Consider the following 25,026-nt stretch of genomic DNA (forward strand, 5'->3'; position numbering starts at 1 on the left):
GGTAAGATAAAAACATTGCAAAAAACTACTGTTATCACAAGTGTTGATTTGAATCAGAGCCTTATAAACGAACTTTTCATATAAAAAGAGTAACAACCGACGGGAGCTCCACTCGTCGGTTTACTCGTGAAACTTTGATTCCTTTCGCCTCAAAATGCGTGTATTTTTGTTCGCTCTCGGTTTGGTTCTGTTTGGCGTGGCCCACGGTAAGACGTTCACCAAATGTGAACTGGCTCGTCTCATGTTTAACAACGGATTCCCGAAGTCACAGCTGCCAGATTGTAAGTTTGATCCGAAATGGACACCTCCATTTTGTAGGAAAGAATTTTATATCACACACACTGACCGTTTCTTCCAGGGATGTGCCTGGTGCAGAGTGAAAGCAATTTTAAATCGGACGCTACCAACAAAAATACGAACGGCTCCACCGATTACGGTCTGTTCCAGATCAATAACAAATATTGGTGTTCCTCGTCCGGGGCCGGCGGCGATTGCAAAATTGCGTGTTCAGGTAAGGATCGTGCGCTTGGGTGAGAAATTAGGAACGATCACTTGAAGATCCCTTTATCGATGCACAATTAATCTGCAGCTCTGATTGACAACGATGCAACGGATGATTTGAAGTGCGCCAAGCTTATCTACAATCGCCAAGGTTTCAATGCTTGGTACGGCTGGATTAACAAGTGTCAAGGAAAGACGCTTCCCACCGTTGCTGAATGTTTCTGAAAATGAGTCATATCCCAGTTTTAATAAAGTTTAAGCGATTTTGCATTCGAAGACCGTTGGTTCACTTGCTGTCCTAAACACAACGAATGGTATATATTTTATTCAATTAAACATTACAGAATAATTTCTAATACAGTAGCGTTCGAGCTGCTATCGTTCGGAAGTAGTTCGTGTTAGCGTAACAGCGCTAATGAGCAAACCCAGGACAGTGAAGTAGAGATAGTCCCGTTGAGATACTAATTTCTAAGACATTAATTTAAACTCTGCCAAATTCAACCAATCGTACAGGAAACATTTGAAGCAGAATGTTTTCTCACTTATTTTTTGGTACCAAACACTGCGGAATCAATTTATTGAGGGACTCGTTCCGTTAGCACTGCTTCACTATGATAAACATTGTTGCTGTATGTATTGAATACTTTTCTGTTACAGTTCATTATTTATGTGTGCCAGGAATGGAAAGTGTGCACCATTGTACTTAGTTTGGGAGACGTTTCGTTAAGGAGGAATCGTTGTTTGCTTGCTTAATACTTTTCTCTTTTATGGCTATGTTTCATTTTGTAGAGAACGTTACTGTCCCAAAGGGTAGTGAGTCTGGAAGGACTATCATTCCTATTCTAGAGTAGATCCTTTCCGTTGGTGATCGTATTGATAAGTGTTCATAAATAATGTGCACTAACGCTAAGGTTTTGTTCGACGAGTGTATCTGCTACTTCCTGAACATTTGAGTACATAAAGAGAGCTCCAACGAGAGGCGTACCTCTACCGCGGATGATTGAATGCGTTGAACTCCATCGCACCATTGGCCCCACGATGTCGCCATCTCTTTTTTCGTGCGTGCGTGCGTTCGTTGCTGTAGATTCGTTCCTTTTTACTCGTTATCGCTGTTATCATCATTGGCCGACAGAAGATTTGTTGAACCATAGCTACGGAGTCTGTGGGACGTGGTGGAGAGAAACAAATGGAACCATTTTAAGGGCACTCACATTTATGAGCGATCCTACAAACAAATAGAGCATCACTATTCTTCCATGCAATTAGCAACACCACACTCAGCTATCCTACACATCCAAACACGGATACCTCTACGTCGCAGGCAAAATGCACAACCGAAAAATACACTCGTCTTCATCAGGCCGACCCCGTCCGGGGCCACAGGTACTTACTTCATCATCCTCCGATACCTTCAACCCATCCAGATTGACATCGTTCAGCTTGCCAATGTTCATGGGCTTATGGTTGGCCCGTGTAGAATGATCGTAGGGGGGTTGACCGCCATCGAATGATTGTACCATTTCGTTGCCGTGTCCCTGACTCTTCGTAGGTGGCATATCATCTCCCACGGCCCGTATGTTTCGTGGTTCCCCGACACCACTGGGAGGGCCACTTCCTGCCGACCCGGGAAATACGTTCTGTTCATAGTACGAACCGCTGATAAAATGACCCGGAGGTGGAGCGTTCCGTTTCGGAATTGCCGAGCTGCTCGAGCTGTGTTGCTTCGTTGACCCACCGCCGCCGTTGGCGCGTGGTTTTTGTCCACCACCACCACCGCCGCCACCGACGCCACTAGCAGCTGCGGCCGCACGGGTAATGTTGTCGAACTTTTGTTTGGCACGTTCGAACTCGTATTTGTTGTTGTTCAGCGACGGTGGCGACGGCGCATCGTGGTCAATGTAGCTCGGTTTAGCATCGTAATACGATCCGGACGACAGCGGAATGTAGGACGGTGTCTGAGTAGCACCGGAGGATCCTTTCATCGGTCCGCCGGCCGTTCGTTCCGGTGGACGATCGTTAAAGTGGCGAGACGAGTTATCGAACAGTTGCTTCAGATCGTTGATATTTGGTTTGTAGCTCACGTTGGAGGCATTGCTCGAGCGATTCGATGCCTTGTAGTTGCTCAGTTCGTGCTGCTGTTGCTGCTTTGGACTGCCGTGTTTCGGTTGTGCGTTGTTAGTAGAGCAGTCACGGTATTGTGTTCGGGAGCATGTGAGTGAGGTTAATTTTACGCAATGTTAGCCAGCCACCAGACGATCGGTTAGTGGGTTGTGAAAGCGAATCAGTATCGCAGCCATCAGGAAATAGCAGAGATGTTAAGGGAACCACCAGGAAACCACACAAAAGAAAGTACAAAGTAAACAAAAGAAATGTGTAGAAAGCTATATCGTCCACTCAATCCGTGAAAGGGATGGGCTAAAGCCAAGCGTAAATAGCGGAATGTTTGAACTCAATGGCAACTATCGTAAAGCAATGGTTCAACGCCAAAAACGGTGAAATATAATTTCTTTGTGCCACTTAGAAATGGAACGTTGAGACGTAGACGAGTGTGTGGTGCGTGAAATAAAACTGCGGCAAATGCACCCAAAACAGCGGAGGGCAATCCTTCCTTTAGCGTTTCTTACCTAGTTTGAAGATGTTGTATCTGCACTTGCAGGCCCTCGGTTTGCCCGCTCAGTTCTTCGTTCGTGCGCTGCAGACGCCGGACATGGTTGCAGGCTGCATCTAGTTCGTCCTCGGCGCCAGCCAACTCGTGTTTAAGCTCCTCCACCCGAGACCGCAATCGCTTCACCTCCGTTTCATACTGTTCCGCCCGTCTAACCGCATGGCCGAGCTCGGTGTTGGCTTCCGAAAGCATCTTTTTCATCTTGCTGTGCGAGTAGCGGATGTCGCTCAGTTCCTGGAGACCAGAACATACAATTAACTGCCATTCCACGATTAAAACCCAATAATCTTACTTTATTTTTATCCATCAGTTCTTGTTGCAGCGAACGTAGCTCGACGTCACTGTTGACCAGCGGACGGCCCTTGCGCTCGAGCCGTTCCTGCAGATCCTGGCACTCAGCGCGCAGTTTCTTGCTTTCGCGCTCCATGTTTAGTTTCTCCGTCTCGAGACGTTCCCTTTTGCCCCATTCGGCCGCATTTTCAGCTTGCAGTCGCTCCAGTTCCGTACGCAGTTCGCACAGCCTCCGTTCGAGCGTTTCCCGAGCAGCGATTTCCTCTTGCAGCGAGTTGTGTGTGATACGCATTTCGACACGGTGTTGCTCTTGCAGTGTTAGCAATTCCCGCACCGCATCCTGTTTGGCCGACCGCAGCTCTTCACACTTGTCGCGCAACTCTTGCATATCGTGTCGCGTCTTCTCCAGACTCCGCTGGACGGCCGCCTTTTCCTCGCGCTCGATCTGGATCGTTTTCTGTGCATCGTCCAGCCGCAGCTGTAGCATCGAAATTTTCTGCAGCAAATAGTCTTCATCGTAGTCGTCCTTCGAAAGCTGTTGGATCAGGCGCCGCTCTTCGGCCATCTGCTCGCTCTTGTCCTTAAACTCTATGGAATGCTTCGGCATGGCACCGCCCTGCAGAATGTACTCTTCAATGTCGAGATCGGCGCTGGCAGCGGTGGGTGGCAAACTGGCACAGTTCCCGTCGTCCGGCAGGTTCGGTAGCTTCGTCACCAGCCCGTCCTCGCTGTTGACGTTCTTCAGACCATCGGACGAGATATCCGGTGAGCAGTTGTTATCACCACGCCCGTCACGGTCCGGTTCGTCGGCAGCGTCCAGGCTCGCCTTGTTGAACCGGCCGGCATGCTTCATCATGAGGGTGTGCACCTTTTCCATCTCCTTCTTCAGCTGAGTGATTTGCATTTCGAGCTCGCACTTTTCACGCTTGTACGAGTTGGATTCCTTAATGGCCGCCTCAAGATTGCTGCGCAACTGTTTCGCTTCATCGCGCGCCTTATTCCTCTCGGTTCGTACCTGATAAGAGAAGAGATGGGTGTCATTACAATCGGTCGTGTAGAACACGGGCGAACGAAATACCTCCACACTCGATAGGACACGATTGGTGTCTTTCTCGAGTTCTTGGAGCATTTCCGCGAAACAGCTACGCATTTTCTCGCGAAAGTCTCACAACCAAAAGCTGAAACTGAAACCACGGGCTTGCCGTCGTTGGTTTACACAGCAAGAGTGCCCGGCGCAACTAGAATCAACACCGACACGGTAACGGAAAAAAGGATGCACCATTCAAGGTAACAATATTGATTTAATATTCCACTCCCACCTGCGGCACTCAAGCTACAGGTTATCGGTCGAGAATGACACAATAATGCGCAGCTTGTCTTAGTTAGCTTTCCGATTCGGAGAAAATACGCAAGCAGCGACATCCTTACCTTACTCCACTTTTCGCGCCAGTTTGCTGTACAATCGGACCACCATTTCATTGTTTTTTCCATCTGCGCGGCTCGTGCCCGAGCTTCCTCCAACTCTCGCTGCCGTTGGGACTGCCGGAGGAAAGAAGAGTGAATTATTGGCCATCTTTCGCACAAATTAGTTATTAGTTATGGTTAGCACTTTTAGGGAGGAATTCTTTCAGCAACTACTGCTCAGCTAACATTGTAAACTCTTGGCAACTCTTGATAGAGCAAAGGAAATCTGACCAAAAAATCCCCTGAAACAAACGACCGGTGAATCCCCGACGGGGGCATTCAGCGACAAGCGTCGTGTTCCTTCATCGCTTTCGGCACACTGGGAACGATTTCACAGAGCAGAATGATTCGAAAACACACATTCTACAGCTGTACACACATTTCTTGTGTGTTCTGAATCCCTTTCCCCTCTTCCCGTTCGACCTTGTGGCCGTACGTACCCACGGCTGTTTAACATCAGCAAGTACATTCATTGATAATGAATTGATAATACATGGAAAGATAAGCCACACGCCCCAGAATAAACTAGTGACTTTCGCCTCCGAAATTAGCCGCTCTCTATTCGTGGTGGTCGAGAGCAGCAGTTGCGCAATAATTATGGCCAGTTTCCAAAACTGCCGGTGCATAGTTCCGAAGGGAAGGCTGGTATAAAAACAAGCATCTGTCCAGCGGAACTGTTCAAAAAGAAAGTTCCAGCGAGAAGCAAACGATCCACCAAAGTAGCCGCTATGAAACTACTCGGCATAATTGTAACCATCGCGCTGGTAGGCTGTGCCGCCGTCAGCGGTAAAACGTACGGCAAGTGTGAGCTGGCAAAAGAGTTGGTAAAGAACGGTATCCCGAAGGCCTCTGTTGCGGACTGTAAGTGAAGAAATGAGCCGCCGTGTCTCATGGCTAAGTTTCTCGATCTCGATCGCCAATGGTTTGCTTTCTTTCTCTGGCCAGGGGTCTGCTTGGTGCAACACGAAAGTGCTTTCAACACCGCGGCAACGAATAAAAACAGAAACGGCTCGACCGACTACGGGCTATTTCAGATCAACAATAAGTACTGGTGCGATTCGGGATACGGATCGAATGACTGTAACGTGCAGTGCAGCAGTAAGTTGCCGTCTGCCCTTGAACCGCGCAGTCAACCGAGCTGACCGACGGGATGGTTGTTTGATTGTTTCTTTGCAGGTTTGATTAACGGTGATATCACGGATGACATTAAGTGCGCCAAGCTGGTGTTCAAGCGGCATGGGTTTAACGCCTGGTACGGTTGGAAGAACCACTGCAACGGGAAGACGCTTCCGTCCGTCACGAGCTGCTTTTAGCGCCACCGTACCATAGATGGGTTGTGGAAACCATTTCCCACGCATACAGAAACCAGAGATAGTAGTTAAAAGCACCAGCGTTGTCATTTCTCAAGAAAGAAAGTCCACCACGAAACAATTCTGAGTGGTCCGGTGTTACGCGAACGATGTTGTCGTGTTTTGTGGTGCCTGCGATCGAAACACCAGGTCCGCGGACCGAATGTTGCACTGGGTGAGGAAAGTTCTTCTACTGCCATGTGTAGCCGTCCCGGAGGATTCATCCTGCTCCGACCGAAAGGAGCCCATAGGAGGTAAGTTGCATTAGGTGGGTGTTCTTACCTCACGTGCCTCCCACTCGGTGTCAACAAACTTTGCCGACATGTTGCTCACGTCGGCATTGCCCCCGCTCGGCGGGTGGCGTCTTGGTGCACTCTGCGACATTGCGAAGCCGGTTGAGGGACGGTTGCTTTCCTACAAGCTGACGGCAGACTTTCTGGTCATTGACGATTCCAATATTCTCATCCAGCGGACGGTACCGTTGCTTGCGCTGTTTTTTGGTGGTTCAACACATTGCCGTTGATTTGTTTTCAATCTCTTGCATAGACGGTGCACTTGGCGTATCGCAACAAGGCAGCGGAGATTACCCGACCACTGGCATTCGAATGATCTAGATGGCACCTTATTTAAAGGGACACATTTTGCACTCCGGGACGACCAGTTCCATTCACTGAAGATTGCGTTTTTCGCTGCGGAAAACAACACAATCGATAATACGGAACACCGTGGCTGCCATTTTTGCTTGGGAAAAAAGTTTGACAGCGAATCCCAACGGAAAGAAAACAAAGATGTGGCGTATACAACTCATAGTTCGGGAATGCAAAGTTGTTAGCTGAGCAAGGAAGAACTCAAATTAATGTCCTGGATCGTAGTAGGTTTTCTGATTTTACCATTATCGAGATAGATTTAAACAACTTTAAAGGAGAGACTTCCCTAATAGCCCATGAATGGGTTAGAACATATTAAAGCAAACGGGATTTAAAAAATAATGGCCGCAGAACCCTACAAAGTCCTTACAGGTTGCGTGTCAAAAGTAGCCACTCACTTTGGGAAGCCACACGGTCCGTAACCATAACGTAAAATAACAAAATTTGACACCTAACCGATAAGCATGTTTCAATATAATAAAAATTTATAGTTGAAATTAAAAAAACTTCACAAATAAGAACTTACATAATCCTTACGTTTGTGAACAAACGCTCGTTGTTACGTGTTATGTTATCGATTAAGTCTCAAATTTAGTATTTTACGTTATTGTTACGGTCCGTGTGGCGCCCCCAGACTGAGCGTCCGCTGAGTTTCGGTCGGCGGAACTGTCAGCGGACGCCAACTCCGCACAAAAGAAACGACTTCCAACAAACTCGGTACACACGGCAACGCCGTTCGCTTGCGCGAGTGCGAAGTAAAGGAAAGGAAAGCGAGAGAAAAGTGGCCCGTGTGTGTGTTTGCGGTGGTGCAAAAGGGTATACTTCTGGTTTCTCGGGATCGGGATCGAAAAAGGCGTAAAAGGGCTACACTGCCACACGCCCAGCAGCGTGCGTACTGCAGGAGATCCGTAATCCGCCTTCCGTCGTTGGGTAGTGCACAGAACCATATGCACCGCCACCAGCAGCAGCCGTAACCTAAAATTTGGCTCACCACCGTCGTGGTAGCGAATAGTGCGTGTTTTACTTGGCTCTTGGCGGCCATCATGCAGGTGCTACAGTAGCGCACGTAGCAGAGAAGGATGATGTAAGAAAACGCGACGGACGCGCAGCAGTGACGGCGGGGCTGCTTATTATTGGTGTGAGTTCGTTCGTAGCGAACAGCCTCTGACGGCCGACCATCGTCGTCGTCATCGTCACGTTGTCGTCCTTCGACGCACCGATCGGCGCTCGGGGTCATCATCGTTAACCAGATTTCTATTTGACGTCGCAGCCATCGCGAACGGACCGGGGCAGAAGAAAATGGTGCCTATCGGGACAGAGGAGAAGTGAGTAGAGCGAACGCAGCGGCAGTGCGCGGTGGCCGTGTGTGCGTGCACCGTTCGGTCGTGTATGTGCGTGTTGGTGCGAGAGTGTGTTGCAGCGTGTGTTTTCGTTTTCGTCGGCCGTAGGTTTATTTCATTTTTCCCACACCGTGGGGTGGTCGACGTTGCTGGTGTGCTTTGATGGTCAAATGCGCTAGCCCCCGCGAGTGACACCTGTCATATTAACAACGGAGGACAAGCCTTTGAATTATTCGCAACAAAGAAGCACCGACGCCCCGCCGGACTCCCAGCACCGGAAACCGAATGGCCATTCTTTCAGCATTTCGCCACGCAGTAGCCGTGTGAAGTGTGTACGAAGGCAAAACGGCCAGCAAAGAAGAGAGAGACGCAAACCGCCACTCGCGGCAAAGATGTCGAAAGGGAACGAAGAGAGATCAAACACATTTTCTACGCAGAACTGAGGCACCCCCGGGATCGCGGCCATCTGTGTGGAAGCAAGCAACAAGCGAGTCTACGCCTGCACCGCTGGAAGAGCTCCTCTACGATCCTCGTAGGTTGCTTGTTGGTGGGGTAAACAATTTCGCTTCACACCGCTTCCATCGATTGCTTCGATTCTTGGTTCCGCTGGTTTCCAGACCCATTTCGCTTTCTAAGTAGCCCGCTCACGAAGGGTTCACAGCACACTCCGCCGGTTTCGAAATAACGTTTTAAATTGTATATTTTCGGTGAATTTCGAAACACCACCCGAACGTCGTCGTCGTCGTCGTCACGCTGTGGACCTCATTTTTTGTTGGTTCGAAAAGATCAATCGCCAAGTGCGTACGTGCGCGCTGGCGCGTGTGTGTGTCTGTGTGTGTGCGTCGTGAATGTTTGCCAACGGTTTTTGTTTGTTCACTACCCGGCAGGTCCTGTGTATGTCGTGTCGCGCCGCAGTGTGCACGGCAAGCTTTCTCCCGTCACAAGGGCCACGGTGTGTGCAGAAAGAGAAAATCGTTCATCTAGTGAATGTGTGCCTGTGCCCGTGCGTGTGTGAGTGTGTACGTGTTTGTGCCCACGCGGGGGCGCTGTCCGTGTGATTTCGCAGTGCGCTTCGTTGATTGGTCCGTAGGCGCAGCGGCCGTGTTACAGGCGTGAAGAAAAAGATCCCAATAATACGCGGTGCGATATTTTTTGCTCTCTTTTCGCGTTTCGTTTCTTGGCTTTCGTTTGCATAATTTTTACCACCAACCGCCAAAACAACCCACACACACACACACATTGTGCATGAACTCGCCTCGGGTGCGGGGTGGGCGAGCGCGCGTGAAGGCAGAGGAAAGACTGCGCACCGGTTCTGGAAAAAATCATCATTTTATCGTGTCCCGATCAGGGCCAACTCTCTCGATCGAACCCGCAGATCGATGCTCTGCTGGGGAGGGGGCCTGTAACAGAAAGCTGAGCACTCTGCGCCGCCGAACGACGAACGGCCGAAAACAGCAGAAGTAAGCGGCACGGAAAAAACGGGGAAAAGCGTGCGTCGAAGAAAAACGACGTCCGCGGCACAAGAGAGCGAGTAAGTGTTTATTTCTTCGGCATGTCTGCCAAGTGTGGTGGGTGTGTTATGAATCTTAAAAGATGTAAATCTTAAATAATATGACCACGAAAGCCCCTTTAGCAATGCCTTGCCGTGTAACGTTCTCTTTTCCTATATTTTAGACCGGTTGGTAATCACGACGTTGCACAGCTTCACTCACGCTGCCTGCTGTGTCCTTTTTTAAACGCCTTGGCAACACACGAAGGAAACGCAAGTCGAACCACTCTATGACGGTGTGCGTGCGCAAATAGTGATGCCCTCTATTTTTCATTGCAATTGGATGATGCCCTATTGTTACTGCTGCCGCTGATGATGAGAAACGTACGCAAGTAGCCGTAGCCGTCGTCATGGTGCTTGGCAGAAGGCAAAATGGTTGCCGTTGTTCGCTGCGATGCTAGCCGCTATGCCGGTCGGTTGGTCGGCACGCACATATCGCACCCTGCTTGATTGTGGTGGTAGTGCGCTCTCGAGGGTCGAGAAGATGCGTTGTAATATGATTTTGGGCCGCGAACAATTCTGCGCCTCGTGAGAACGGGGGGAATGCTTTAAGGGGGCGGCGCACAAAGCTACATTCACTTAAGCCGTCGCGCACACGCGGATGTGTCTATGTGTGTGTTTGGGTGTATCACAATACCAATTGAATGGCGGTGGCCCATACTCCTCACGCAGGGTGGTCGATAGTTTCATAACGTTCCGCGGATTGGTCTCTTTCGCTGTCGTCGGGGTTGCATTTAGCCAACGGCACACTGAGATTCCTAACGGTGGCGGCGGCGTCCCGGTGCACGCGAAACTCTGGAACCAAGGACGATTTGACCGTTAAATCTCCCTGATGGTGGTCCGACTGCGTGTCGTGTGGTGAGTTGCATGCCCAACAATATATATGTTTTCGGTGGCGCCTCTGGGATGATGGTCGCTGGCCAATAATAATGAGGGTGACTGCGCAAACGGAGACACACAAAAACACATTTGAAACCTGTCATTACTGGCCGCCCCGCACCCGGTTGCCGGTTCTATTTCGTCTATTTTTACTCGGCGCCATACGACCGTTTTGCCGTTTTCGATTGCAACTCTCGGCCGCCGCCGAGGGTGAGGTTTTTATTTTTGAACCCATTTGATACTGCGTGCGGCGGCTTACTGTGATGGCAAAATTAGACGGCTGCTTGATTAAACACGCCGCTCTGCACGCGACAACTTTTCAAACAGTTATCGGTGTTGGTTGTTGTTGCGGCTTGGTTTGAAGTACTTGTGGACTCTGGGCCTCTGGAAATGGCACTGCGGCAGAACCACAAACTGTCATCATCCCACCGCGCACAGCGAGTGGGTGTGTACTGCGTGTGTCATTATAATCCATCATCGAAAACACCAGCAAAAAAAACGAAGATAACCGTCACACAGTGATGTGCAGGTTTCGGTGCGAAAATGGTGCTGTTTGTCTCGCGTTACTGTTTGTATGTGGATGGAGCACAGTAGCGCCGCATGGGGTTTGTCCTTCGAACCGGTTGCCAAGGTGATGTTCCATTTCCATATGGTGTGTGATCACTTTTGGTCTCAAATCGGGTATATACGGGTGCCGAAAAGGTCTCCCCTGGTTCCGGGCTTTAATCCACGCGCGAGCGATTGATTTGAAGTGGGAAGAAAATAGCCAATCAGTGCCCATGGTCAGTGGGAAAATTGGCACCAAAAAAGGGGTTCGTTGCAAAACAAGGGTTCGACTTACGCTTCAGTGCTCGGGTTAATTGCGATACTAAGATGGCACCACCAACGTGTGCTTCGCATCGAGAGAACTAGCGCCCCTGGCTCTAGTCCTTCCGGGGAATTCATTCATGCATTCAGCACCACCGCTTTGGCGGACAGCGGGAACACACGTCCGAATGGAGTTGATTCATCTCTCCGTGGGGTTCTCTCTCGCTCGCCGGTCACACCGAGAGATGAATGGATGGGGATCGGGCATTCCTGGGCCAAGAATGAGCAGAAGCGCTTTCCCAGGATTAACCATCTCCGGGTTCCGCTGGCTCGTTTGCGTCTGTGTTGGTGACCATAAATTTTTTTTTTCCTTTCCGCCAAAACGACCATCTTCCTGTCTTTGTTAACGTGTACCTTGAAATACGTTCGATAGAGAGGAGGATAGTGTCAGTACACCAAGAAAAAAGGACACTTCGAGAGCGAGAACACGGAGAGAGAAAGAGAGAGAGTGAGAGCGAAAAGCGTGCTTGGGAAAATGCTGTTGACCTTTGACGCGATTTTCCTTTCGTCCCAGGACACACGGCGCATTCAGAGTTGTGCTCGATAGTGTGTGTGCCGGGCCGGGTGCGCTGTGTGGGCGAAGCAAAATGGGTGGTGGTGGGTGGGTGGGTGTTGCAATGTTTTGGATTTTCGCCCGAGCCATTGGCCCCCTCCCGGGCCGTGTTGGGCGTGTATTGGTGGCACCACGGGGCACGTATCCTGCGAGATCCGACTCTCAGCAGCCTCAGAAGGCGAGGCGTTCTGAATGAAAGTTCTTCTCACTCTCGATGTGCGTGGGAAGTGTGCTGGGCAGGGAAAAACGCCCACACCAACACCAGCAGCGCCGTCTAATGGCAATGTGTCCTGTCGGAAGCCGGCTTTTGCCAATCTCTGCCCTGCGATGGTGTTGGTCGTTGTGGTCGGCCGTGTTGGAGCGCATTGTGCGAATGAAGCACCATTTTCGAGCGACATCGGCGGAAATCTGATACGAAATTTAATGTCGTTTGGGCCGCAGCAGCAGTGGCTACCCTTCTCGGCGTCATATTTTATGGCCTAAAAAATCCCATTTTGTGTATGTTCGTTTTGGGGGATTTTTGGACGAATGTCTTGTTCTATAGTTCTCAACCGGTTAATGACTAACACGGTCGTTCGTGCTCGCTTCTGGTGCTTTGCCGTGGCTGGTCCCGGCGCAGAGAATGCCCAAAATAGCTCTCTCGACCGGCAGACTCGGACTGGTTGGCAGTGTTCACGTAAACAGCGCGCGAACCGTGCCATCATACAGCGGTGAGGATCACGAAAATCACGGAGCTCGACGACGGATTTATGGTCCTTCCTGTTGGACACGGTTCAAGACCACGGTTCTCGTTGGCCCGAGCAGGGGGCATATTTTTGTCTCAAGCATTGAGATTATTTTGCGGAAGTTTTCTGGAAACATCCTACAACACAGTCCAATTATCTGTCGTTTACGGTGGCCCCTTTGGGTGTAGAGAAAAAAGACTACAGTAGTAATACTATCCATTTCACTAACTGACAAAAGTGATAAAGCAGCCGGAGCAGCCTTAATAAGCCTTCGGCTGAGCACCATATGGGAGAGGTACGCACGTTTGTGGACAACTTGTGGTGGCTTTATTATGGTTTTATACCACAGCTGGTTACCGGAGTTACCGTGAAGTGTTGTCACGCTTTATTGTGCTAATAAGCGCCAAGAACGTGACTCTAGCAGTTTCGTCGCAATAACAACGCCGAGCGGCGCTTACGCTGACCCGTTTGCTACACTAATACTTTGTGTACGATTCTATTTTTCGCATTTTATTAATACATTCCCGCGTTGGTGGTGCATAACTCTGCATCAATCATATTCGTTCAACAGAAAGGTTCTAGCTATTTCGTCCCCCCAAAACGCTTCCAAATGCGCCATGCTCTGCGCTGTTGTCTGGCTAGTTCTTTTCCTGAGCGCATTTGATGGATCGGTTTTTGATTACAGAAATCAAATATTTATTTTCTGCTGTAATCTTTTATCAATTTTCCCGGCTGCTCGTGTTTTCTTCGGCACAGCATATTTTGTTTCTTTGTGCGCCGCGCACCGTTCGATCCTGCGAGAAGAGTCGATCGTACCTTTATCTGGCAAAAAATAACTTCTCGTCGATAGTCTTCGAACAACTTCTCGGAGCCGTACGCGCGGCTGGGTTCGTTCCATTCGTATTCGTATCCGGGGAGAGGATATCCTCTTTAATTTACATACCGGAGGCAGCGGAGCGAAATCAGAACGGAATGAAGCCATGGAAATGAGCCGGAGAAGAAGAAAAGAGTCCGTGTGGCCAACATAAGCATAAGAGGAAGGTGAAAGAAAGGCATCGGACATCGGACTAACGACGACGACAGTGGCGCAGCCGTGTGCTGGGTTTTGGGTTTATTGCCGGGGAAATAAGAAATCGCTCTAGACAAGTTTTAGAGTGCTCTTTTTGGGTGAGTTTGAGTATAGTAAATGGTTACGGGTTTTTTGCGATCAGAAACATCTTTCGCCCGCGGTTCGTTCATTCACTGTCCGTCCCTATGTTTTCATGGGTAAGGTGGCACACGTGACTGTCCATCTTTCTCATAATATCCTAAGTAACAATATTTCTTTTATGACTGAAGCTACCTTTTACACTATACGTTTTAAAAACTGAACAAACGAATGTGGCCTGTACGAAGTGTGAGGAATGTTGGCTAAACCATATCAGGGATATATCCCTGAAAGTCCACGTACAGAGCAGAGCACACAGCATGGGCCCCACTCTGTGGCCCTCGACCGATCACGTAGCATCATCATCATCATCAGCAGCGTCGGGGTCTTATTTCTTGATTTGCTCCGGCTAATTCGCCCGGATTGTGGAAGGCGCGGCCAAGAATTTGCACCAACCGACCCGGGGACCGAGAGCACTACTCTGCGCGCTGCCAGCTGCTCTGGTGCGTATCCGACGGCTGCGAATCATGTTCATTGGCGCGGCACTGTATTCGATGCGTTCCCGTCCGTCCGTCCGTAATTCCCGGCCACGAATGATTGGGAAAGTGTTGTTGTGGCTGCTGATGGGTAGTTTGCTAGCAGAGAGAGAGAGACCATCCAGAGGGATAGGATAATTTGGATTTCCCGTACTTTGGCGAGCTTGCGGGGAGGGTTCGTTCGGCCAGAGTTGTAACTTACGGCACTAGACGGAACCGGGAAGGTTCCTTCAAGTCTTCATCAAATTTGAAGTCCACAAAAGTCTGAGATTACACTTTATTGCTCCCGGTTCGAGCCATACAGAGGGCAAACGGGGCAAAGACCCGCAGGGAAACCCATAAAGTGAAGGTGCTCTTCTCGGTCCGGCAAGAACCTCGAGCCACGTCTCCCGGAAGTGTACCGGGGAACGCAAGACGCGCCTTAGCGGGGCAAACTTTGGGCGCTGACAGGGCTTCTAGCGCTGGGGCCGTCGGAGAGGGCCCGTAAAGAAAATGGCCCCCCTCTTCTTGTCTATTTTGATTTTCGGGTTTGTTTAGAAGAAGTTGAATGACTTCAGCCGCTCGAGTTTCGGCGTTTTCTCTTAGTAGAAACCTTGCGCTTCTTGTTGTACACAGTTTTCTCTCTCTCGAGTCGCGATGAGGCGTCAGCTTTTCACGGCGTTTGGTGCGCTGTTGCGTTTTAGCGTCTTTTTAATGGCTGAGGTTGTGTTCAAAGTCAAACGCGGCCTCCGGTGACTAAAGTGAGCCCTGTTTCAACTATGTTGTGGGTTTCTGGGCAATTCTTACTATCGCTGCAACACGCCATTCGCAAACTGCGAAGTACTAAAGTCAGCTTAGTTGAGGGTTAGACCTGGGATCATCTCGCAGCTCCGATCGACGTCGCTGGCGCAGGTATCGGAGTGAAACGATCTGCGGGTTAAAGGCGCCAAATGGTGGCGTGTGATCGCATCTCGTCCCAAACCACCACCCCCAGTGCTTCCGTCGTCCAGATCTTCGGGAAGTGCTAAGAGCGAAACACGGTTTCCGTGGCGTGGTGTGCGCTCCAGTGAGTCGATAACCACCGGGTCACGGCAGGAGCCTACTTTTTCGGTTGTAGGCACTAGCGATTGTTTTTATTTCCGGTCCATCCGCGCGCACACGGGCGATAGCGGCGCGCCGCAGACAGGGGTGAGCCCGGCCTGGGCCTGTCTGGCTGCCAATCCGCCTAGGCGCCTGCTTTTATGACCCCTTTTCCTGGGCCGTGTTTTTGAGGGCATCCAGTTCGGGTTCGGTTTGGGGTGGTGCATTTCGTTTGCCGCCCCGCCCCGGAGCCGTGCCTTTCTCGCGACGCGAGGAGAGAATGTCCATGGTTGAATGGTTCGAAAGGTTTTTTTTTCGCCGCTTCGTCGTCGTCGTTCGTGAATGGATAATTTTCTTTTATTATACTTTTGTTATTTCTTTATCCTATGGTAAAGAGACGGTAAAAACTCCTTCCTTTGCGATTCGGGGCGGGCAAAGAGTTTGATTGTTCGTTTAAGTAAATTGCTTTCCAAATGCAAACAAAAACTCTGATACAAAAGTAGTGCAACCTTCTCTGAAGCTAGTAGTCTCATCCGTTGGGCCTTTCTTAATGGACATTTTTAGGGTCTTATTTTTCTCTGTACTCTAAATTGATTAATTGTTTTTAAAGGTAATAACTGTGTCGGGTGGTCACTGTCCCATGTGGGTTTTGTTTTTATTTTATTTAAAGTAAATCGATTAACTTTGCTATTCCACACTTACATGACTTCATATCTCAGCTGCTGATTTTCCTATTTTTAAATCAAAAACTGAAAGTCAATATTCAGTGGCCGCCGCCGCCCCTCTGGAGTGTTGTGTGGGCATGGCGCAAGCTCTGCTGCTGCTTGTCTGCTGCGATCCTTCCCGGTTGAGTCGGTTGCGGCCATTTTCAAACATTTGGGTTAAATTTGGCAGCTGTCAGAGCGGAGGAAATGGTACTTTCGAAAACGGTGTTCTGGTGGCGTCACAGAAGAAGTTGCACGGGGGGCCATCTTTTCCGTTTTTCCTTCTTTAGGAACTTTAATTTTAGAATTTCGAAAGTTCTCCGTTGCACATCGGCAGATTTGGATTCGGCAATAGTGTTGCTTCGGGGCATTCTTTTTTTCCGGTCAGTCCGGGTTATGTTTTTCCGATCGCGGTTCCAGTTATGCTCGGCTTGGGTATAAGTTGCAAAAATTTTATCATTTTCAAGGCACTCATTGTGGGTCCTCAACGTGTGAAAGAATTTAAATTGTTCGTCCGATGTACCAACTTTCAGCGCCTAATATTCAGCAACATTTCTATGTTGCAAACGCGCGCGCTGTACATTAAATGGTCGACTTTTTCGCTTCTTTCACATACATTGTATGCCCCGCCGCTGTGGCGTTTAGTTTCGAGTGGGTTCTAATTATATCGTGAATTTCTCGAACCGGCAGAAAAGGAAAAGAGAGAAAAAATGGTACAGACCACCCTCAATTTCGTGACCGTTGGACTCTGTTCACATGCTGGGGCTGCTGCTGTTACAACAGAATAGTCTCTGGGTTGGTGGTCTACGTCGGGATGCCACCGTGGCTCTCTAACGGGAAAAGGGCGAAGAAAATGTTTACTAACGTCTAGCGACAGTGGCAACCATGTGACTGTTGAAGGGTTTGTGCGCCTCTAGCCAGCCACTCTCTTCTGGGCTTTCCCGAAAGCGCTTCCTACGCCGGGCGCCGAAAGATGTCAAATTGATCGTTCATTTAAAGGCGGCTGCTAACGATGTTTCTTCGCCTAGACCGGCGAGCAAAAAACGCCTACATTTGCCGGGCTTCCGCGAAGCAGCCGACGGCCACCCCGGGTGGTAAAGACTAATCCTGAGTAAGCACCGACACAGCGACTTACCCGAAGGGAATGATCCATGTACTGGGTTCAGGTTTTAGAGGGCTGCCACTTATAGAGCTGGAAGGCGTTGGCGTTGCAACGTGACCCCCTCCCGACGGCAATGCCTCGTGTATGACGCACATTAGAGAGTGGCTTACTACTTAGTCAGCCCAAGTCTCCGACCCCCGCAACACACACACTACTGCCGCCTCACGGGTTCGCGGAGGTGCACGTGATGCATCGCGCTTGAATGGCGCTCCTCCGACGACCAGCAGTCGTCGTCGGTTGGTGACATGAGCCGCCGTGTTTCATCGACTCACGTGGACCTCCCGGCAGGACAGTGGTGATGCACAGCAGACCCCAAGCGAGCAGATGAGTTGAGTTCCCCTTTTGGTTGCGGCGTCAAAATACAGGCTTTCCTCGAGAACAGCGAGGACCTTCTGTGTACGTTTCATCTTGTTGCTGCCCCAGTCTGAAGCGGAAGAACGCGAACGCCACACAATTACTGGCAGCTGCTGCTCCTGCTGTTGCCAGGTGTGGTGCAGCCCCCTTTCCCGCTCATTATGCTGAAAACATGGGCCGCGCACCACCGGGCCGCGGTGGAATTTGATGTGTGGCAAAAAACGTTAAAAGGTAATGCATTGCAAAAGCAAGAGAAGCCCCCCTCTTGAGGCAATGCGTGTAATGCTGTGGTTCGAGGTTGGCTCCGGTTGGCTCGCTGGCTTTTCCTGGCCTCTCCCGGACTTGCAAATCGGTTCCACGCAACGACTTCCTGCGGCGGCCGCAGAGCAGAGAGCAACACGTTGATGGGCATGTGATTTCCATTCGGTCACTTTTTCTGTGCGCCTTTCCCTTCTCTAAAAATAATATTAAAATGCAACGTGCGCCACTCCCGTGGCACGGGCACGCACGGCCATCGGCGTTACGCAGGGCGCCGCACGTTGGACTTCTGGAGGTGGAGGGCCTTAGTTTTGGTCGTCCGTGGTCCGACCTCGTGTTATCGCGTTTGTTTTTGCTGCTGCCTCTGGAAGGATGCCTCCTGCGGGTGATGCTCGTCATTCGGCTAAATTGTAGAACAAAGTATCATAAAATAAGGAAAAAAGTGACTCCCAAGACGCACCACTCGGAGGCCAAGGGTTTCCTGGGTTTGAATAATGTATCAGAGAGAGAGAAAGAGAGAAGGAGAGAGTGAGGGAACTAAAAGGAATAAATTCCGAATAAAGGCTCCCGGGTTCCGCCGGGGGTTGATGGTAGAAGATTGTGTCCTGCTTCTCGTTGTTGTTAGCGTTATTCATCATATGCAGAGAAGTTATGCAGATGTGAAGTTATGAAGAGCGGAACGACCTTAGGAACAACGAGCACAAGAGGGGGAAGCCTTCGTTCTTCGCAAAAGGGTCAGAGTAAGTTGATGACCCGGGCTATGAGAAGTTGCTGCCCTGCTGAACTATTCGTCTCGTTGAAGACAAAGTTATGTACTTGCGCCAGCATCCTCGTGGCGACGCACGTGAACTTCTCCAAAATAATGGGCGCTTTATCCAACTTCCTGTTGAGTAATATACGTTTCTCAGTATGGGTTCTTAAACGCACAGTTTTGCTATAAAGTTGATACTCACGGGACGAAGTGTATCGACAACAAGGTTCACTTCCAAGCACCGAAATAATGGAGATTGACTGCCATGTAGCCTGCCTGCGGTCAGCACAGAAGAGAGCTTCACCAACAGCCCACTTGGGACACTTGAGACGCGGGGGCGATGCGGGACCTTGGACTCTTGGAAATCACTAAATGTGTCGAAGCGTGGCAACCGATGGACCGTGGTTCCCGTTGTCTTGGGGCCTCCATAAAAGCAGCCGGCCCGGCGGGGGGTCATCCGTCAAGAAAAGGCGGCAAAATCTCGACACAAAGTGAAAGTCGCTCGCTCACGCTCGGGCATATGGATGGCGACCATCAACGCCACAGGCCCCGGGGCCAGGATGCATGATGGTTTCGCCAATATGCCCTCAAGGACTCAAGGAGAGCCACAGAGAGAGAGAGAGGGCCGTTTCGCGTCGTGCCCTCCACTGCTAATGGGAGTCCCGTCGCTGTGGCGAGAGCCGGTTGATAGATTATTCGTGAATTTGAGTCCACGTTGCCGATTCCCAGTAGCGCGCTGTGGCCTTAATATGATGCCGGTCTGGTGGGGCCCGTGTGACACAACAACACCAAGACGACGGTGGCGACGGCGTTGGCGGGGATCTTGGCCAGAGAAAGGTCGCACGGTCCAAAAATAGGCCACCCAAGACCCTCCCACGTTTGCATTAGTGGTGTGGACCTGGAACTCCTCCCGGCTCCAGCGGCCTGCCCGGTCTGTGCATCCCATTATACTGGGCTGGGGGAGAGAGAGAGGCATAGCGAGTGGCCGCCGTCGTCGTCGGAGGCCTTTGGGGGGCCGTAATGTTGTAGCTTCCAGCGAGAGAGACCATATGGCCGGAAAATGGCGATGGCGATGGAAAAAAACGTGGAATTTTCCCCAATGGCGCCCCGTTCTGGGCCGGGCGGCGGCAAAGTAAAAAGCGCTGTAAGCGCCCCGTGAACCTCCGCCATCAGAGCCGCCGGATCAATTAAGTAAAGTAATGTTGCTGCTGCTGTTGCTGCTACTGGCCTCGTCGTGCGTCGAACGAACTCGAGAAACCCACCCAAAACACACAAGGCCAATTATGACGCTGAACGCTGGTGCGTGTGTGTGTGTGTACCAAGACCTAAATTTCTCTATGCTTTCCACCCACCCCGGGGAAAAGGTTGACGTTCCATTTATTGTCCTGACACTTGGGCGCGTCAGGCGCGGCCCATCGCCCGACCGCTCCTTCATTTAATAACGCCGCCGCGAGACCCGGTGATGAACTACGCGCCGCGCACACCACCACGCATTATGTGGGGGTCGTTCGCTGCTGTCTTCGACATGTTTTCCACCGGCGGGAAAAGCGATAATTAGACCGAAGGTCTCGGTATCACCGCAGTGTCTGTGCTCTGGCGACGTGTGTTTTCCTTCCTCCCGCCGGGTGGATTCGGGATCGCTCGAGCTAACCGGGACGAGATACTTTCCTATAACCGACAAGTGTGCTGTTGTCGTCGTCGTCAAGAAGGCGTGCGCGCCTATCAATCATCAACAACGGGCCGGTCTGCCTACCCACGCGTTATTTGGGGAACCAACAACCGACGTGCGCGTGCGTGCGTCGAAAGCCTCACCAAAAGTTGTTGTTTTCGTTTCGTTCGCCCTGCCCTTGGCCAAATGGTCTGGTTGGTCGAGGGCAGGGCCGAGCAAAGGTTTCCATGACGGCTGCCGATAACGTGGCCGCCGCCGCCATCTGCGCGCTCGTGCTTATCTAGTGGCTGTTTCCAATTTTTAATGTAAATATTTTTCCCGCTCTTACTTCCAGGTAAGCACACATCACCACCACCAACGCCACAGCATAGATGGTCCAGTAGCGTGTGGACGGCACGCGGTGGGACATAGAATTAGAGACCTACTTTTTCCTACTGCTTTGTATCCAACAACACCGCCACAATTTTGGAGGTATTGTCAGGTAAGCGAAAAAGTACCACCCGGTTCTGATTTTTCAATCCTGTTCCCGTTTTATTTTGCGTTCCGATCGTTTGTCCTTTTTTGGGAAGTCCCCGTTCTGTTTTTTTCTGGTTTCTGGGAGGCCACCGCCTCCTTGAGCAGCGCGTGACAGTTCTGTGTCACGGAAGTTGTGCAAGGCAAGGCACCGTTTCCCGAAAAGGCCGGAGCCTCTCTTAAGTATGTCGCGTATCGTTTTTGCCTCTTCACCAGCCAGTGGTTTGGCCTTTGGCGAGACGGGAGAAGGACACGCCGTCGTATGTATGCACTTATATCCCCCCAATTGGGGGTGCTCATCTATCATCGGCGGGGGTTATTGACGAAAGGGGTCAGGATCTGTGAAACCCGTCACCACCGCCGGTTGGTATGTGTTGGTAACTCCATTCTTTGTCGGCCAAAATGGAACCCGAAAAGACACCAATCTTCGACTGCGACGACGACGACATCGAAAAAGCGTGCTCGCCTTGAAATCGGCCTCCTCTTGCCTTCGAGTCTCGCCGCGATCTGCGTGCTAAGTCGACCGTTGCGACCGTTGTTGTTGTTGTTTGTCGCGGCCATCCCGCGGGCCGAAGAAACCCACCGCGAAAAGGAGTTTTTTCCCCCCCGACAACGCCTGTTTTGAACTTCAACTGATAGATGAGTTTTAAAAAGTAGTGAGATGGTGGCCGGCCGGTGCGCCGCGAACGGCTATTTAATGACACGCTGCCTGCCCGCCGGTTGTGGTGCGCCTTGACACTCGGCTAGTGTGGCGGCACGCAGCACCAGAGGTGTGTTGATAAAGGTTGATTTTAGCAGCAGCAGCATACTACTAGCGATGTGCAGTGGTAGTTGTTGTGGCCGTGGCGAACCCAACCCTCGGACGGGCCGGGCTGGACCGGGCAGGTTTATTTAATTTTATTTACTTGTTTACCTTCTAATCGAACTTTGGAGCCATTTTCGCTCGCTATGTTTTGTGATGTGTGTGGTGTCCGTGTCGATCACAGCGCCGCGCCTCGGTGAAACTCAATTTAGGGGTTTATTTGGTCAAGTGACACCGCCGCCCGCCGCTGTGTGCAGTTAAATTGTTCACACACACACAAATACACGGGCTGTTGTGTTTTGGTTATGTCGAGCTCCTCGTCGAGCACACACTCTGTTACCATAAAAGGTCCCCGGAAGGTTGTTTTCTTCTCCTGCGGCCGCCTTTCGAAATGTCAAACGATCTCTCGTATTTTTCCAGAGAAGTATGAGAAGTAGTTGTTGATAAGACGCAAATTCTTACTTCGTTTGCTTTCGTGATTAGCTTCTTGTTGTTCTTCGGAAGAAATAATCAAACTACGGAGCTCATCGCAAAACATCGATCATGACTCAGGGGAATGATCGCTTGTTTTTCTTTACTACACACTGTGACCTGCGAGGTCAAGGATTGGGTCATACGCGCTTCAAGTATCCGTGTGGGTCCTTGGGTCAATTAACAGAGCTCGTGGGAAGTTGTGTGTGGAGGCGTGCTCGCTTTGCCCATCAGCCGAAGATGGATCGCACCCAAAGAGGCCTCAATTTTTCCTCCTCATCCGGGTCCATCGGAGGAGCTGCTTCCGTGTTCAACGGCAGTTTGTTTTGTGGGGTCTCCCATTACGGTAATCTGTCCCATTTTTGGGGCTACCATGTTTTGTCATTTGTCTTTCACGTGGCACGCGAAATATAATACGCCAGTGTCGGCATTGTGTGTTGCTCAATATAATTATCGCTTACCATCGCGAACAGTGCCCCCCCGGGGGGGACGGTTGGTATATAATCTTGTTAGTCTCACCTACAGGTGATGTGTGTGTGTAAGTCGATCAACCACCCGCCGTATGGCGCGTTAGCGAGTTTGGAGACGAACAAATAACGTTCTGGAACCATTTTTATTTGTATGTTTTAAATCGCCCCGCTTCTAAAATTTTAGAACAACATAAAAGTACAAGTACCGCACTTTTGTTCCGTGCTGCTGACTTCACTAGTTCCGACCGGTAAAGTATCGTCGCCAACCGAAACGGCGGGCCACTAAAGCGGGAAGCGAATAACGACACACACTTGAGCTGATGAGGGGACCCGGTACATAAAACCCCCCGTACTCTCTTGGGGGCATAAAAATAATGAATTGCTCGCAAAAAAATGAAAGCAAAACCGAGCGCGCCTCGCGCCTGTATAAAATTAATGTCGGGAACAAACAGACCTCGCTACTAGCGCTCGGACGCACATCAAATTTGGTTTGCGTCCAACTAGAAAACGAGGAACGCCCCGCGAAGTAACGACGGTCAAAAATGATGAGCCAAATGCGGCAAGAAAAGTCATTCACACAACCAGAGGGCCGCTGAAGAAAAAAGGACGAAGAAAAGGACGCGCCCGGTGGTTTGTTCGAGGTCCTTCGAACAAAGACGACGAAAAAAAGGTCAGATCCAACGGGGGGTCGGGTGGTGGTATTTTGCAAAAAGGAAATACTGACAAATTGGGCGAAGTAAAGCGCCAGCAGCAACGGGTAGAGAGAGCCGCCTCCCTTTGGAACCGGTAAAACCCGGGACGACGTGAGGTAGTCGGGAATCGAAAGGCGTGTGGACGGTGGAAAATAAAAACCAACGAATCACTTCCGAATGGCGTGACTCACTCGGTTTTTCCCCGGCGCAGAGAAAAGGAAAACCGGCCGCCCCGGTGCGCCATGCTTTTGCAGATGGTCGTCGAAAACAAAGAGCAGGGTTCGTGCGTGCGTGCGTGCGTGGACTTCCCGGGGTACCAGAAAGGATCGGAAAGGATCGGAAAAGATTTTTGGGACATAACTTATTCGCTGTGCTCTGTGTGTGTCTCCATTTGGGGTTATATCCATCGTCTTGAGGACCGGCATATTCAATCAGAGCGCGCGCGCCCAGAGAAAACCCGTCCGACCGCGCGCGCGTCCCGTCGATAATCAGGAACCATCGGCGTGGGGGGGCCCACGCCACGATTTCCATGAGTCACGCTCGGAAATCTTCTTTTGTCTCTTCACTCACACAACCAGCTCACTAAGGCGATAGCGAGCGGGTGGCTAACATGCCAAGCCAGGAAAAGCACCGCCAATCACCCTCTGCCCTGGCTGGTGATTTTTCCTTTGCCGCCTCCCCCCTTGGACCCGGTGGGGTCTGTGTTAGTGGTGCAACAGTAGTAGTTGGTCGTTGTCGTGGCCGAAGACAATGGGAATTTTCCGCTTGTCTGTCCGATGACGTCAACTCGGAAATAATCATCGCGCCCGGGTTGGTGCGCTGAGCGGGCACCTCTTTACGGTTGCAACGCAATTGGCAATCCGAGCGAGATAGCCACACCAATCCCGGAGCCGGCAAGAGTAAAGATAATGAAGAATGGATTAATATGGCACAAAAATGTGGTCGGAAAAGTGTGTCTCTTTGTCGTGGTCGTGCGTCCCACGGGAGTTCCCGCGAGGATCCCCATTTTTTCGAGGTGAATATTCGTCTTTCAATGTTCCTTTAGTTGCAAAGTGTTTATGCTTTCGAAGCCAATGGATGCTTTTCGAAACTGCGAAGGAATTAAATGCCCCAATCTTAACGGTTCGGAAAAATAACAAAAATTCTAAATGCTGAAGTGAAGGTACCGGAATATTTCATGACAAGTTTTGATAAATTCTTCATTTTATAATACAGAGTATCGCTAACCGAGCAGCAGAATTTCACAAACTCGCGCAACATCCCAAAACAATATTGATTTGCACTTATTCTACGTGGAAAATTATGTTTTGGCCAGAAGCCCTGACCGGCGGCGCCATGGCGTGTGATTACATTTTATTGGCAGCCGGCTTTTTCGTGCGCATGCTTTACGTCAGCAAACCGCGTGAACCCCGGAGTCGACTGTTGAACTCCCGGCAGGCAGTAGCAGTATACCCGGTCACCACCACGTGTACCAGATTATCATTAACATTAAATTACTATTGGTTTGGCTGTCCCGGCATCGGCAGCAGCACCGCCGGCACACTGTCCCGTCATTAGGTTGATGTTGCGAATATCGGCAAAACGCACCCCGGGTGTTGCTGCGTGTTT

General features: G+C 50.5%; 3 protein-coding genes across 4 annotated transcripts; 2 read left to right on the forward strand and 1 right to left on the reverse strand.

The window, feature by feature from the left end:
* Positions 1–154: 154 nt before the first annotated feature.
* LOC128278197 (lysozyme c-1-like) lies at positions 155–726 on the forward strand. The gene is made up of 3 exons (XM_053016871.1): positions 155–281; positions 359–511; positions 590–726. Exons 1-3 carry the CDS (start codon positions 155–157, stop codon positions 724–726), a joined length of 417 nt encoding a protein of 138 aa, XP_052872831.1.
* A 92-nt stretch (positions 727–818) lies between these two features.
* Positions 819–6,997, reverse strand: LOC128267803 (coiled-coil domain-containing protein 102A). 2 transcript variants are annotated; one of them, XM_053004728.1, is made up of 6 exons: positions 6,553–6,997; positions 4,886–4,996; positions 3,459–4,472; positions 3,126–3,400; positions 1,893–2,652; positions 819–1,661 (listed from the first exon to the last, which is right to left on the reverse strand). In XM_053004728.1, the coding sequence occupies exons 1-6, from the start codon at positions 6,652–6,654 to the stop codon at positions 1,653–1,655; spliced, it is 2,271 nt and encodes a 756-aa protein (XP_052860688.1). In that variant the 5' UTR covers positions 6,655–6,997; the 3' UTR covers positions 819–1,652. The 2 variants fall into 2 exon arrangements, with proteins under 2 accessions (XP_052860688.1, XP_052860689.1); XM_053004729.1 differs by lacking the exon at positions 1,893–2,652.
* On the forward strand, positions 5,588–6,318 carry LOC128267804 (lysozyme c-1-like). Its single transcript, XM_053004730.1, has 3 exons — positions 5,588–5,782; positions 5,867–6,019; positions 6,098–6,318. The coding sequence occupies exons 1-3, from the start codon at positions 5,650–5,652 to the stop codon at positions 6,232–6,234; spliced, it is 423 nt and encodes a 140-aa protein (XP_052860690.1). The 5' UTR covers positions 5,588–5,649; the 3' UTR covers positions 6,235–6,318.
* Positions 6,998–25,026: the final 18,029 nt, after the last annotated feature.

The sequence above is a fragment of the Anopheles cruzii genome, chromosome 2 (genome assembly GCF_943734635.1).
Source record: "Anopheles cruzii chromosome 2, idAnoCruzAS_RS32_06, whole genome shotgun sequence".
Taxonomy (NCBI): domain Eukaryota; kingdom Metazoa; phylum Arthropoda; class Insecta; order Diptera; family Culicidae; genus Anopheles; species Anopheles cruzii.